This window comes from Rattus norvegicus, chromosome 14 (genome assembly GCF_021556685.1).
Source record: "Rattus norvegicus strain SHRSP/BbbUtx chromosome 14, alternate assembly SHRSP_T2T, whole genome shotgun sequence".
Classification (NCBI taxonomy): Eukaryota; Metazoa; Chordata; class Mammalia; order Rodentia; family Muridae; genus Rattus; species Rattus norvegicus.
Window position 1 is genome coordinate 35,505,032 of NC_141547.1, and position 13,124 is coordinate 35,518,155.

The window sequence follows — 13,124 nt, forward strand, 5'->3', positions numbered from 1 at the left end:
CACGCACACGCGCACGCACGCACACGCACACATGCGTACACACACTCACACACACATGCACACGCGCGCGCGCACACACACACATGCACACACACACGCACACATGCGTACACACACACAGTACACACACACACACTCACACATGCGTACACACACACTCACACACACACAGTACACACACACAGTACACACACAATACACACACAGTACACGCACACACACACACGCACACACACAGTACACACACACATGCACACACACACTCACACATGCGTACACACACACTCACACACACAGTACACACAATACACACACAATACACACACAGTACACACACGCACACATGCACGCACACGCACACGCACATGCACACACACACATGGACACACACACTCACACATGCACACGCACACGCACACACACAGTACACACACATGCATGCACACACACTCACACATGCGTTCACACACACTCACACACAGTACACACACACAATACACACACACAGTACACGCACACACGCACACACACACACACGCACACGCGCACGCACGCACACGCACACATGCGTACACACACTCACACACACATGCACACATGCACACGCGCATGCACACACACAGTACACACATGCACACGCACATGCACACACACGCACACACACACACACGCACACATGCGTACACACACTCACACACGCACACGCACACACACACACATAGTACACAGGCATGCTTGCAGGCAGCACACCCAGGAGCAGTGGAGGCTGAGGTGAAGGTCCAGATGTGTGCAGCTCCTCAAATCGTGCCCAGCAGAAAGCCAGATCTGCAGAAGGTTGTCATGGAAGTTCTCACAGCCCCTTCCATAAACAGCCTTTGGGGTGGTGTAGGTGACATAAGTGACAGACTGACTATGGTATATTCCGACCCAGGAGGTAGAGCCACTCTGGCGACTTCCTAGCTGTTGAAGCGCAAAGCCCCTGTGGTAGGCTCAGTGGTGGTGGGGCGGGGCAGGGGGAAGAGTGGAAAGATAGATGCTTGGCATGAGAGCTGAATGAGTAGCAATCAGAGGACACCCCTACCCTGATGGCAGCCCAAAGCTTTTTCCATTAACCAAGAACCTTTATACAGGAAAGCTCCCCTCCCCTTCGGGCCCTACTCTCCTACAAAGACCTTAACTTTGATTTTTTTTTAAAAAAAATCTATCTCGATGGGGACTGGAGAGATGGTTCAGCAGCTAAGAGCACTTGTTCTTGCCAAAGACCAGGTTCAATTCCCAGCGCCGACATGTAGTACACAACCAACTGTAACTCCAGATCCAAGGAACCTGATGCACACTCCTCTGGCCTCCTCAGGATGCAGCGCATGAACGTGATGCCCAGAAGTCAACCAAAGCAAAACGCCCGCCTTGCAAAATGCCTGCCTCTCCAGACAAAGCCATGAGATTAAAAGATTCCTTCTTTTCTCTTGATCACCATCTCTTGTGCAGGTGAAGAAAGTGATCGTTTATCTGGGTAGAGACAAAACCATGCAGCTGCTAGAAGAGCTGGTGAGCGAGCTTCAGCTCACAGACCCGGTCAGCTCGGGCGTGACGCACATGGATAACCCTCCCTACTACCGCATCACTTCCGGCTGTAAAATCCCTTCCGTCACCTCAGGTGAGCCCCGCCCACTGCCTCGATGGGAAGCGATGCTCCGCCCACATGTTCTTACTCACAGGAGTTCTCGTCTTTAAATTCCATGAAGGAAAAACAAACAGTGGGCATGTGTGGTGATTGATCTGAAACGTGGTAAATCTTCTATAAGTGAAGAAATGTAGCAATGTCATGATCCTTATTAGTGTTATAGACAGAAATGGTGGTTTTATACTTTTTCAGGAGTGTGGTATAAATTCCTAAACAATGATTTTTTTTTCTGTTCTTTGTTTTGTTGGATGTGTTTTTAATGAATAGAGTCACCTTATTTAATTCAGAAAAAATTCTTAGTTGCTGGAATTACTTGTGTGACCCTATGCTACAATTACTGGACTCTGTATCATGCATTGTCGACAGTCAAGTGAATACAAGTATCATTGGCTATGAATAAACATAGTCGGATGTCTTTATGAAGTATGGAATGATGTTTGTGAATGATGCAGTACACGTCATCGAGGCAAGCTAGCACACCCCGAAGCACTCAGCAGGGATTTGAGTTGAAGCAGTTGCACTGTGTGGGTGACTCCCGGGGGTGAGTCAGTGTAGCTAGGCCAGTGGGTCTCACCCTAACTGATGCTGCCACCCTTTAATACAGTCCCCCATGTGGTGACCCCAACCGTCAAATTATTTCCATTACTACTTCATAGCTGTAATTTTGCTACTGTTCTGAGTCCTGTGGTAAATAGGGGATAGGCACTAGGCAACCCTTTGAGGGGTTGCGCATGTCCCCAGGTTGAGAACCACTGGTCTAGACCACTGGTGAAGATTCTGTAATACTTGGTCTCCCAGTGTAAGTATATTACATGGTCGTACTATGTCAGTACCAACTGCATCATTGGGAGTGTTCTCATTTCAGTCTTTTATAATTTTGTTTTGGTCCTACTTTCTACCCAAACTATCTCTTCATGTCTAGCTCTCTCACATATGCAAACAAGTGCTTAATCCCAGAATGTTTGCTGATTTGTTTTTAATGCTCCACTAGTCAGATTTCACAGTTGAACTTTGTTTTCTTGTATCCGGTAACATATAAAGTCCCCATGTCCTTTCTACAGCTCTGTGTTCTGACTTTGTGCTCAGACTGTCCTTGAGAGCCTTGTTTCTAGGTCTGCCTTTTGGAGAAGTGCAGAGTTTAATGTTTCTAAGCTCTCGGAATACAGAAGAGCACTAGCAGCATCCTTTGTCTGGTGACAGCTTCCCTGATGTCTGTCTCGGTGTGTGAAGCCTTTTCTCTTGAATGGATCAGACCTCCCAGAAGGAGTTGTGTTGATCAGCTCCCAAGAGAAAGAATAGACACATCTGTGGGTTACCATATTCACACATAATCTCCTAGAGTCTAACAGGCCAGTGGCTACAAAGGCCGCAGGGCAGGGACCTTAAAACTTAGTATGAGCATTCTGTTTCTCCCACCGTCATCCAGAAAGCACTCCTGTCTCAGCTCTGCTTTCTGTGTCCCAGGCAAGAAGTGCGGTCATATTCTCTCAGAAGGGAAGACTTCTACTCATGGTGGGCAGACAGCCCCTGCTGCAAATGTGCTGGAAGTTAACATTTTGGAGAATGACTACTTTTAAAATAGATTTTTCAGGCAGTTCTGTTTTTAGCACTGTTTCAACAATATTAGGGGAGCCTCTTCATTTCTCCCACCCACTACCTGTCTCCATAACAGTTGTTATTTCTTACCATTTATTTTCTTTTTTGTATTGCATCTCTAAACTTATTGTGTAATAGGGGCACATGCATGCTACTGTGCATGCGGAGGCCAGAGGACAGCTTACGGAAACTGGTTCTCTCCTTCCGATTATGTGGGTCTCTGGAGTCAAACTCAGGTTGCCAGGCTTGGTAGCAAGTGTTTTTACCCACTGAGCCATCCTTAGTTAGGGCTTCCATTGCTGTGAAGAGACACCATGACCAAGGCAACTCTTATAAAAGACAACTTTAATTGGGACTGGCTTACAGGTTCAGAGGTTCAGTCCATTATCATCATGACTGGAAGCAGGGCATCAGACAGACAGACATGGTGCTGGAGGAGCCCAGAGTTCTACATCTTGATATAAAGGCGTCCAGGAGAAGACGGTCTTCTACAAGTAGCCAGGAGGAGACTCTCTTCCATACTGGGCAGAGTTTGAGCACTAGGAGCCCTCAAAGCCTACCTACACAGTGACATGCTTCCTCTAACAAGGCCACACCTATTCCAAGAAAGTCACTCCTCCTAATACTGCTACTTCTTGTGGCCAACCATATTCAAACCATCATATACCGTCCATTCGTTTTCTCACAGTCAGAAATACGGTGGTCACAGGGCTGGAGAGATATCTCAGCGTTTCAGATCGCTGGCTGCTTCTCCAGAGGACTCAGATTCGATTCCTAGCACCAACTGGCAGTTCACAAGCTGTCTATAACTTCAGTTCCAAGGGATCTGACACTATCACACAGACATACATGCAGGCAAAACGCCAATGCACATAAAATAAGAATAAATCATTTAAAAATCATTTAATAAGAGGACATGATGGTCGTGAGTATTGCCACTTTGCATTCGTGTCAGTGGCAAATTGATGAAAAGCTTTATTGTTCCCTTAAGCTAACACGCGCTGTCTATCTCCCCTGACAGGAACTACTTCCAGTAGCAATACAATGGTAGCTCCCACAGATGGCAACCCCGACAGTAAGGCCCTAAAGGAAAACTTTGAAGAGAGGTGAGTACTTCAGTCTCAGAGCGCAGGTTACTTTCTTCATGCCAAAGACACGTTTCTGAGCTTGAACATTTATTTTCACATGGGCTCCCCGGCATCCTCTGCTCCTTGATACGCTCTAATGATAAAGGGCAATCTGATAAGTCACGGTACGCAGGGACGTTTCTAAACGAGTATTTCCTCGGCCTGCTTCTATCCATAGCTCTCACCAGGATCCCTCCATGATGGGATGCTTAGAGGGGATACTTGAGGGCTTAGGCTTTAGAGCTGTCAGGTAGAAATTGGCGTGTGCCTAGTGAACCTGTGGGTAATATTTTGTATGAAGTGTGCTTTTACACATAGAGAGTAAGACAGACGTAAAGGGGCTGAAGAGATGGCTTGATGCACAAACTACTTGCCACACAAGCATGAGGATGAGAGGAGAGAGTCTCCGAACTCCCATAAAAGCCATGCAGGCATGGCAGACAACCAGTTACCCCGGCACCCAGGAAGGCAGGGTAGCGAGACAGCCAAGGTCAGCCTCCAGCCTCCGCATATACGTACACTTCTGCATGCATGCGCACACATACAAACACATACCAAGAAAAGAGAAAGTGAATGATAAACCAGAAATGCCACTTGACTGTGCCTGACTCCCTCCATCCTCCCACAGCTTTGTGCACCTGGACATCTATGGTGGGCTGAACAGTCACTTAAACCGGCAGCACCACAGACTGGAGTCTCGATACAGCAGCAGCTCCGGAGGGTCTTATGAAGAGGAAAAAAGTAACCAGTTCTCAGTGCCCCTTAAATTCGATGACATGTATCGTTAACCTTGTCAATGGGTTTGCTCTTCCGAGGAACTGTTTTAAAATGCTCTAAAATTGCATTTAACTGCCAGGAGCTCTAATGGGATCTGAGGTGTCGTGAGTTTAAGGAATGGATTTATTAAGCAACAGGAAGTTTGGAGATTTTAGTTTTAGGGTACAGATTCCCTTCATCGAATCTGTTCTCAAGAAGTGTCAGCTGAGTGGTGGTGCATGCCTTTAATCCCAGCACACTGGAGGCAGAGGCAGAGGCAGATGGATTTCCAAGTTCAAGGCCATCCTGGTCTACCGAGTGAGATCCAGGACAGCCAGGGCTACACAGAGAAACCCTGCCTCGAAAAAAAAAAAAGCATTAGAGAACAGACGTTGTACGCTGTCTAGCTGCAGTTCTTTAAGCAGACGTACTTTTCCGCATTCTGGTAAAAGTTTTTTCTTCTGCTACCAAAGTGAGCAGTTCTATCCAAGAAGCAGTGCCACGTGAAGGACGGCCAGAATAGAAACACATGTATCATAACTAGATCAGGGCTCTGGAGGATCCGATCTCATTTTATGCATCTTGGAACTGAGGTCCAGAGAGGTTAAGTGACTTATCCACGTCACACAGAATTCATATTTCCCGGTGTACTTGTTTTGCACCCCACAGCCCAGTGTGGTAGAGTAGATTTCGTCCAGAGACGGGTTCGTGTTGGCCCTGTCTCAGGAAATTTAGAGCCAAATAACTTGCCGGAAGTTCCTTGTCTCAAGACAGCTTTATTTATGAGGTGGTCTCCTGGTCCGGCCTTCAGCCAAGGAGACACAGGACACGTCCGTGTAGTTGTATTTGAGGACGAGCCTCAATCAATATGTCCGTCTCACAATCTCTTCTTCCCCCAAGTTTATAACTTTTGTACCTCAGTCTCCCTAGAAAATGTGTATCTAGATAGTGGGCCGTTGTCCGGATCCCTTCCCAGTGCGGTGGATAGCGGGGTGTCTTAGTAGAGCTTGCTTATGGTAGACGTCAGATGGTGCAGAAAATGAGACGGTTTTATCTTGATAGGTGATTCGATGCCACTTTATTCTAATTGGCGCCTGAAAGTGATGGAGCATAACCAAGGAGAGCCACTGCCCTTCCCGCCAGCTGGAGGCTGCTGGTCACCACTGGTGGATTACGTGCCTGAGACAGCATCTCCTGGATTGCCTCTGCACAGGTGGACTAGAGCGTCATTCCTACTCCATACCGAGCCACATGGCGGCTGAACCCTTTCCGCTTCCCAGACACTGTCTGACACAGCAGAGTGGGCGTGGGCGTCCTCGCTGAGACACTGAGCGCACAAAGTTAACATTACTGAATCCCGTTCTCCTGCTGCTCTTCTGGGTGTCTGGCATAGCTACTTGACCTTTCTACGACCCAGTTACCACAGCTGAAAAAAAAAGTGATTTCTTTGTGGTCAGCACTAGTTCATTGTTGTTTTGTTTTGTTTTGTGTTTGGAATTCAATTAACCTGAATTCTAGTGAGTGAAACCACAGGAAAACAATAATACATTCTTTCAGAATGTATCAATGCACCAAACACAGACTGGACACCTAATGGGGCAAATGCTGTACGTGGAATGGTAGGTCTGAAGATTCAAGAGAAGGAAATACAGGGCTTGACTCCAAGGAGCTCCAAGCCCTGTGCTTTGTGCTAAGCTGTAGCTGTTTTCTTCTGCCGCGTTTGTTTCCCTCTTTTTACCCTCCAGAAAAGTGTGATTCCATAGAATGCTCAAGTCTTGGAAGAATTTGTCCAGTTGACCCTAGGTCACTTCCGCTCCGGCATGCCGCTAACCGTGTCCTTCCTGTCACAGGTGTAGCATAGCCGTGATCCTGCTGACAGATCTGATCATTGACCACAGCGTGAAGGTAGAGTGGGGAAGTTACCTCCATCTTCTTCTTCATGCAGTTTTTATAGGTAACGAGTTCTAATCCCTCCACTTTGTGCTCCCGAGACCATTCTAAGGTGGTTAGATCAGTGGTTCTCAACCTTTCGGGGTTGGGGTTGGGGTTGGGGTCGAACAACCCTTTCCTAGAGGTTGCATATCGGATGTCCTGCACATCAGATATTTACGTTGTGATTATTAACAAAAATACATTATGAGGTAGCAGTGAAATAGCATTTTGGTTGGGGTCCCCACAGCATGAGGAACTGTATCAAAGGGTGGCAGCACTGGGAAGGTTGAGGGCCCCGTTCTAGACGCTGCTGTTTCTTGTGTTTTAGTATTGCTTCCATGATAGTTCACATCCTCTCTCTCCAGCAGGGATCTGCTCTTAGCCTGACCACAGCCATGTCTGTTACCTTTTACCAAGGAACAACCCCAAGGCGGTGTGCATGCCAGGCAACCGTGTTACCTCTCAGCCACTCCTCCAGCCCAGATCGCCCCAGTTCTATGTCTATTCCATGGTTCCTTGTACCCTCCACACAAACACGTAGACATTCTACCAGGTGGCAGGAGCAAGTGGGGATGTGTTGTTGTAACAGAGTAACGTTAGTTTACCTCAGAGATTGGAACTTTTCAGCATGAAGGAAGAATGCAAATGATTTCTGAGTGTGTAAAGAGTCTGACTTCTGGGCTGGAGAGATGGCTCAGTGGTTAAGAGCTCCGACTGCTCTTCCAGAGGTCCTGAGTTCAAATCCCAGCAACCACATGGTGGCTCACAACCATCTGTAATGAGGTCGGGTGTGTCTGAAGACAGCTACAGTGTACTTGTATACATTAAATAAATAAATAAATCTTTAAAAAAAAAAAAGAGTCTGACTTCTGCAGAGTCTGATGACAGCTGAGTGTGCCTGTGTCGTTGGCAGGCATGGACTCTTCCACATCTGTAAATGCCTCTGTGCTTTGAAGGTTGGCTTTCTGAAGCCAGTCAAGGTAGTCGTGTGCTGATGAAGCTTTCCTACTGTGAGCACGTACAGTGTTTGCCCTACCTAGTGCTCATGGGAAACAGACATTTACTTTGTCTTACATGCCAGGCAAAATAGAATGCCTGCTTTCTTAAAAGAATTAATAGGTATCAGAATTGCATAGCAGAGTCAATTTCCAGGAGGTTATGAAGTTTTGGGCATGAAACAAATTTCAAAGTTATCTTGAGAGACAGGCAGATCTCTGTGACTTCCAGGCCAGCCAGGTTAGATAGTGAGACCCTATTTCAAAACGACAAAAAAAAAAGTTACCCCAGTTCTCCCTAGATATACAGTGGGCAGAAGGTCATTATAATTGTGTGTAGGAACTTACAACCAATTTAGAAATAAGCTGTGTGATACATAATATTCCATGGCATCTCTAATATGCAGCAGGCAACTTGTATTCATGGGCTCTGGATGCCCGGGCTGAACCCACCACAGTTTGCACATTCTGTGTGTGTGCCCTGGGTGTGAACTTAACATATACAGACTGTTTTCCTTGTCTCTCTCTCATTGATCCTGGAAGAGTACTGTAGCCATTCCTGAGGCAGTGTTCTGTTCTTAGTAATGCAGATTGGATTTGGAGTTCCCCGAGGGTTTTGGGGTTGCTACACTTCTGGCTGACAATGCTTTTGTCCTATCCTCTCCAGGGTTTGACCACTGCCACCCTGAGGTGTATGAACATTGCAAACGCCTGCTGCTGCATTTACTAATAGTGATGGGACCCAACAGTAACATCCGAACAGTCGCCTCTGTCCTCCTCAGGAACAAGGAATTCAATGAGCCCAGGGTGCTGACCGTCAAACCAACAGCACACTCAGATTACACTTTCACAGGTACCAACTGGAAGCCACAAGTCCTAAGGTAGAAACGTGCCTTCAGGTTGAAATCCTGCAGTACAGCAAGGTCCACCAAGGAAAAGTTGAAACGTGTAAACATTTCTAATGCAGTCGTATCATTTTAAGTAGCATCTGAATCATTCAAAACCAACCTAAGAATGCAGTAAAACCTGTAGTCAAGTCTCTTCTAAGGCTCTCCAGCAAACAGATTTTAGGTTGGGAATATGTAAGTTGAAGAAGCAAAAAGTGCTTAATTTGAGACTTCCATGGTAATGATTATTTCATTGTGTTCTGTGTCTGTGTTGAATTCTGTTTTCTTGATGCTCACAATCCATTCACACTATTATTATTATCATCATCATCATCATCATCACCACCACCACCACCATCATCATCATCATCATCACTATCATCATCATCACCATCATCATCATCATTCCACTCTTACTAAGACAGCAGTTTACAAAATAATATTTGGGTTTTTTGGGTTTTTTTGGAATCAAAGTACATTGCCTTTTAATCTACTCACGTCAGACACAGCACTGATAAGATTTTTAAAACTGGCTAAAAGACAGATCAAGGACCAGGTCCTTGTGGTAAAGAAAAAGGGGAAAAAAAACAATGCCCATAAATTATCTTTGGCCTACACACACACACACACACTCACTCATACTCACACACACACTCACACTCCACACACACGCACGCACTCACTCACTCACCACACTCACATACACATACCATACTCCCATTCACATATCACATACACACACACTCACATACACACACACACACACCCCTACCTACCCTTGCACGCCTCCCCACCACATTCACAAAGTACAAAATGTAATTTTAAAAGTTTTTAAGAAGCAAAACTTCCTGCTTTTGTATGAAAGCAATTTCACTCAAAACCCCAGAGCACACGTGTCACTTTCTAAGTGTCCTTTTGCCATTTTACAAGGCATTAACTTTTAACAGTGCTTATTTAACAACTGGCTTGGTGTAAATATTAAATAAAAGCTAAAACAGATTCTTAAAAGTAAAATGGAGCCAAGATTATAGAATTTTTTTCATATAGAGTTGAAAATTAGTTCGCATTGTAGAAATGTAGCTTGCCTTCCTAAAAGCTAAGGAAACACCCAGACTGCTAGGGCTTTGCCACTGTCCGTGCTCTCCGGCAGGTGGCAGCAGAGGACCTCAGCTAAGCTTTAAGAAGGCGCTAAACGGAGTCTCCCTCCAAAGCGCTACTCTAGCCTGATCGGTGGAAGAACCCGCCCCCCACCCTGGTGTATCCCAGGCCTCAAATGAGTAGCAGCGAGCAGTGCGGTTTTGTACTATGCTGTAGTCGTGTTGTGCGTGTGTGTTCACGGGTGGCTTTCTCTTTCAGCAGGCATTAACGACTTCACACCCGATTACCAGCCGTCCCCTATGACCGACTCAGGGCTTAGCTCCAGTTCTACCTCCTCTAGTATCAGCTTAGGGAACAACAGCGCTGCCATTTCCCACCTCCAAGCCACCCTCCTCGGCGAGGTGGACCTCTCAGTGGAGCAGGATGGAAAAGTCAAAACCCTCATGGAGTTCATTACCTCAAGGTAACTGGGCGGCTCTCGCCAGCCATCCCAGCATCCCTTGCGCCGAGCTGGGCTCGCTTCCGTCAAATAGCACAAGCCAGGATTAGATTTTTCTGAAACTATACTTTGAAACACACACGTTTATATTGTACTTACACACATTGTATATATATGACTTTTGAATATTCAAAACATCGTATGCATGTGATTAAATGCCCAGAGCCACCACCGTTATCTGGAGTCATAACAATCTGATCAGTCAACCAGCACATACTTTTTTATGGCCAGCTGCATGCCATAATGGATAAATAGATGGAGAAAGGGCGAGATGCCCCATGGTGAGAGCCAAGACACAGAACTTGCAGAAAACAGGGTGAGTTTAGCAGTGGTAAAGAGGTCCTGACAGTAATGCCCAGAATGGTTTCTACACAGTGCTAGAGAGTCTGGGAAAGTTCACACTGGAGAACCTTGAAAATCAGGCCCATGGTTATAAATTATACTTTAAAAAAAAAAAGTGTTGGCTGGAAAGTTGGCTCACAGCCCTCTGCTAACGCCAGTCCCTGGGGATCTGGCTTCCTCTCCCGGCCTCAGAGGGCCACCACAGGGATGGCATGTCTTGCACAGACACACATGCATCCGCAACACACCTAAGATAGTGAATAACCAGGCTGGAGAGATGGCTCAGCGGTTAAGAGCACCCGACTGCTCTTCCAGAGGTCATGAGTTCAATTCCCAGCAACCACATGGTGGCTCACAACCATCTGTAAAGAGATCCGATGCCCTCTTCTGGTGTACCTGAAGACAGCTACAGTGTACTTATATATAATAAATAAATAAATCTTAAAAAAAAAAAAAAAAAGATAGTGAATAACCATTTTTAATGGGCTCCGCCTATGTGTGTGTCCCTCTGATATCTACCCAGAAACTGGGAGGTTGGTCTTGTGGGTGACCAAGTCACGGAATTATGCAGTATAATAAGGAAATATTTAAAATGGCAGTGAAGGGAAATACCCAAGAATCCTAAACCTTACATTCCCTTTTCTGTGAGCCTCATCTATTCATCAGGAAGTCTGTCTCCTACTTTGGCTGTCTCTGAGCTCAGTCCTGTCTACCTCCGCTTGCTATAGGCCCCTCCTTATCCATGTACTTAAGTAGTAGGAGTAGGCTGTGACCGTGATCTGATGTGTTCAGCCACTGTCCCTCCCATGTATGTCAAGACAACGTAGCAGCAGGTAAGAGCAAGCAGTTGCTGCCAACCCCGGGCAAACGGATGTCACCGTTCCCATTTTCAGAAAACGAGGGCCCCTTTGGAACCATGAGGACGTTTCTTCTAAGAACCCCAGCATCAAGAGTGCTGACCAACTCACCACGTTCCTGAAGCACGTGGTTTCTGTCTTCAAGCAGTCGAATGCAGGTATTATTTTCATTTCTACTTCGTAACTATATTTTGCCACTATTATGACCTGATATGTAGGAAATCTAATATGCGACCCCAAAGTGGTCATGACTCACGGATTGAGAATGGCTGCCTCAAAGGGAAATAGACAGAAATTAGACATTTGAAAACCCTTTTTATGTAAGTAAAGTTGTCTGCAATTTAAAATTTAACACACTCTGACACTTTGTGAATGCATCCCATGCTAGCACAGTGCTTGCCCACCAGAGGTGGCCCTGCTTCTCCTGACCTTCGGCAGGGCCTAGAGTCATTTTTGTCCTATTGTAGGGTTAGCAAAGTAACTAGGAAGTGCCTAAGTCCCATCCAATACCCAGGACATCTCTCTTTACAGTAAACTACCCGTCCCCAACTGTCAGCATTGCAGAGGGTGAGACAAGGATGTCCCCAGGATCCCTTCCCTGGAGATCAGAACAAAATTCTCTCTCCGATGCACACACACTATAATCACTGTACACAATTAAACCATGGTCTTCTTAGCCAGGTAGAGTACACGGCACTGGTGGTAAAATGCTTAGCTTCTGGTTATAACTCCCTGAGTTGTACACAAGCACCCATGGTCTCCCGTGTCTTCTCAGAGGGAATACACTTGGAGCGTCATCTCAGCGAGGTTGCCCTGCAGACGGCCCTTTCTTGTTCTTCTCGACACTATGCTGGGAGATCCTTCCAGATTTTCAGGGCACTGAAGCAGCCCCTGTCTGCAAATACACTCTCCGATGTCCTCTCCAGGCTTGTGGAAACCGTAGGGGACCCAGGGGAGGACGCACAGGTAAGGTTCCTTCTGCCTCCTTTTAGGCACTTATGAGCTGCTCCCAGGAGTGAGGGATTTATCCCTGAGGCCAGATCCACACAACAGCTATCTAATGACTGATGTCAGTTAGCAGCACACAGAACAGTGGGAAGCAGAGTAAAGTCTCCTGCTGACAATTTAAGAACCTATTTAGATCCTAATTTATGCCTGTTAGATAAAGCTTTTTCAACGCATAACATCTGCATACTACCTAGATCTCACTCACTCCAACTGTAGTCACCCAACTGTAGGAGTGTTAGAATGTTAAATTTCAGTGGGAAGAGAAACGGAGTTTCATTTTTAAAGCTAAGTAAAACATCACACTGGAGAACTCAAGTTTGTAAGATCCAGTGGCTAGGTTGAT

At 46.2% G+C, this 13,124-nt stretch overlaps 1 protein-coding gene across 31 annotated transcripts in view; it reads left to right on the forward strand.

The window, feature by feature from the left end:
- Window positions 1-13,124, forward strand: part of Fryl (FRY like transcription coactivator) — a 233,939-nt gene that overhangs the window by 178,112 nt on the left and 42,703 nt on the right. For 23 of the 31 annotated variants that reach the window (XR_015636760.1, XR_015636761.1, XR_015636763.1 and 20 more), the window contains 9 exon segments: window positions 1,489-1,657; window positions 4,302-4,386; window positions 5,036-5,148; window positions 6,226-6,376; window positions 7,014-7,117; window positions 8,758-8,943; window positions 10,334-10,538; window positions 11,810-11,931; window positions 12,549-12,739. Coding sequence is in view for 27 of the 31 variants with exons in the window: in XM_087583945.1 (XP_087440071.1) it covers window positions 1,489-1,657; window positions 4,302-4,386; window positions 5,036-5,148; window positions 6,226-6,376; window positions 7,014-7,117; window positions 8,758-8,943; window positions 10,334-10,538; window positions 11,810-11,931; window positions 12,549-12,739 (1,326 nt within the window). In the remaining 4 variants the exon portion in view is untranslated. 31 annotated transcript variants of the gene reach the window in all.